Below are 508 nucleotides of genomic sequence, written 5' to 3' on the forward strand. Positions count from 1 at the left end.
GGCAGGGTGGGCAAGGGGCTGAACGGGCACGAGGAGTGCACAGGGCTGACAGCACCTGCAGAGGGGGTGACAGACCCCCAAGGCAGGGGGGGCAAGGACACCCCTGCTCCCTACCCAGCCCCCAGAGGAGCAGCAGAGCTCCCAGCGCAGTACAGGCTGGTGATGATGGGTACCGAGGGACCTGGGGTGCTCATGCTCAGGATCCCACGGCTTAAAGAACCCTTATTTATTTGTACCAAAGTCCCAAGGTCCCTCAGGATAAATGCAAGGACAGAGAAGTCCCTCAGGAATAGGCCCTGTGCTGGGCCACACCTTGGGGACAGCCCTGGGACAGTGCCTGGGCCAGGGGATGAGACCCCCCGGCCTATCTGCCTGTGCCAGGGGTCCAGAGGGGAGCTGAGCAGCTCCTCACCTGCGGTAACGGTACCGCTTGAAGTGGAACCAGAGCTGGAAAATCCCATTAGCAAACTGGCAGCGGAAGCCGTGGCGGTGGGAATACTCCCACTCC

General features: G+C 62.0%; 1 protein-coding gene across 1 annotated transcript in view; it reads right to left on the reverse strand.

The window, feature by feature from the left end:
- Positions 1-408: 408 nt before the first annotated feature.
- The window catches only part of CACTIN (cactin, spliceosome C complex subunit), a gene marked incomplete at its 5' end in the record, with an annotated part of 4,537 nt that continues 4,437 nt past the window's right edge, over positions 409-508 (reverse strand). Inside the window, one exon of the mRNA XM_010073819.1 lies at positions 409-504. Within this exon, the coding sequence (XP_010072121.1) occupies positions 409-504 (96 nt within the window). The remainder of the gene's footprint in view (positions 505-508) is intronic.

The sequence above is a fragment of the Pterocles gutturalis genome, unplaced genomic scaffold, assembly GCF_000699245.1.
Source record: "Pterocles gutturalis isolate BGI_N339 unplaced genomic scaffold, ASM69924v1 scaffold43982, whole genome shotgun sequence".
Taxonomy (NCBI): Eukaryota; Metazoa; Chordata; class Aves; order Pterocliformes; family Pteroclidae; genus Pterocles; species Pterocles gutturalis.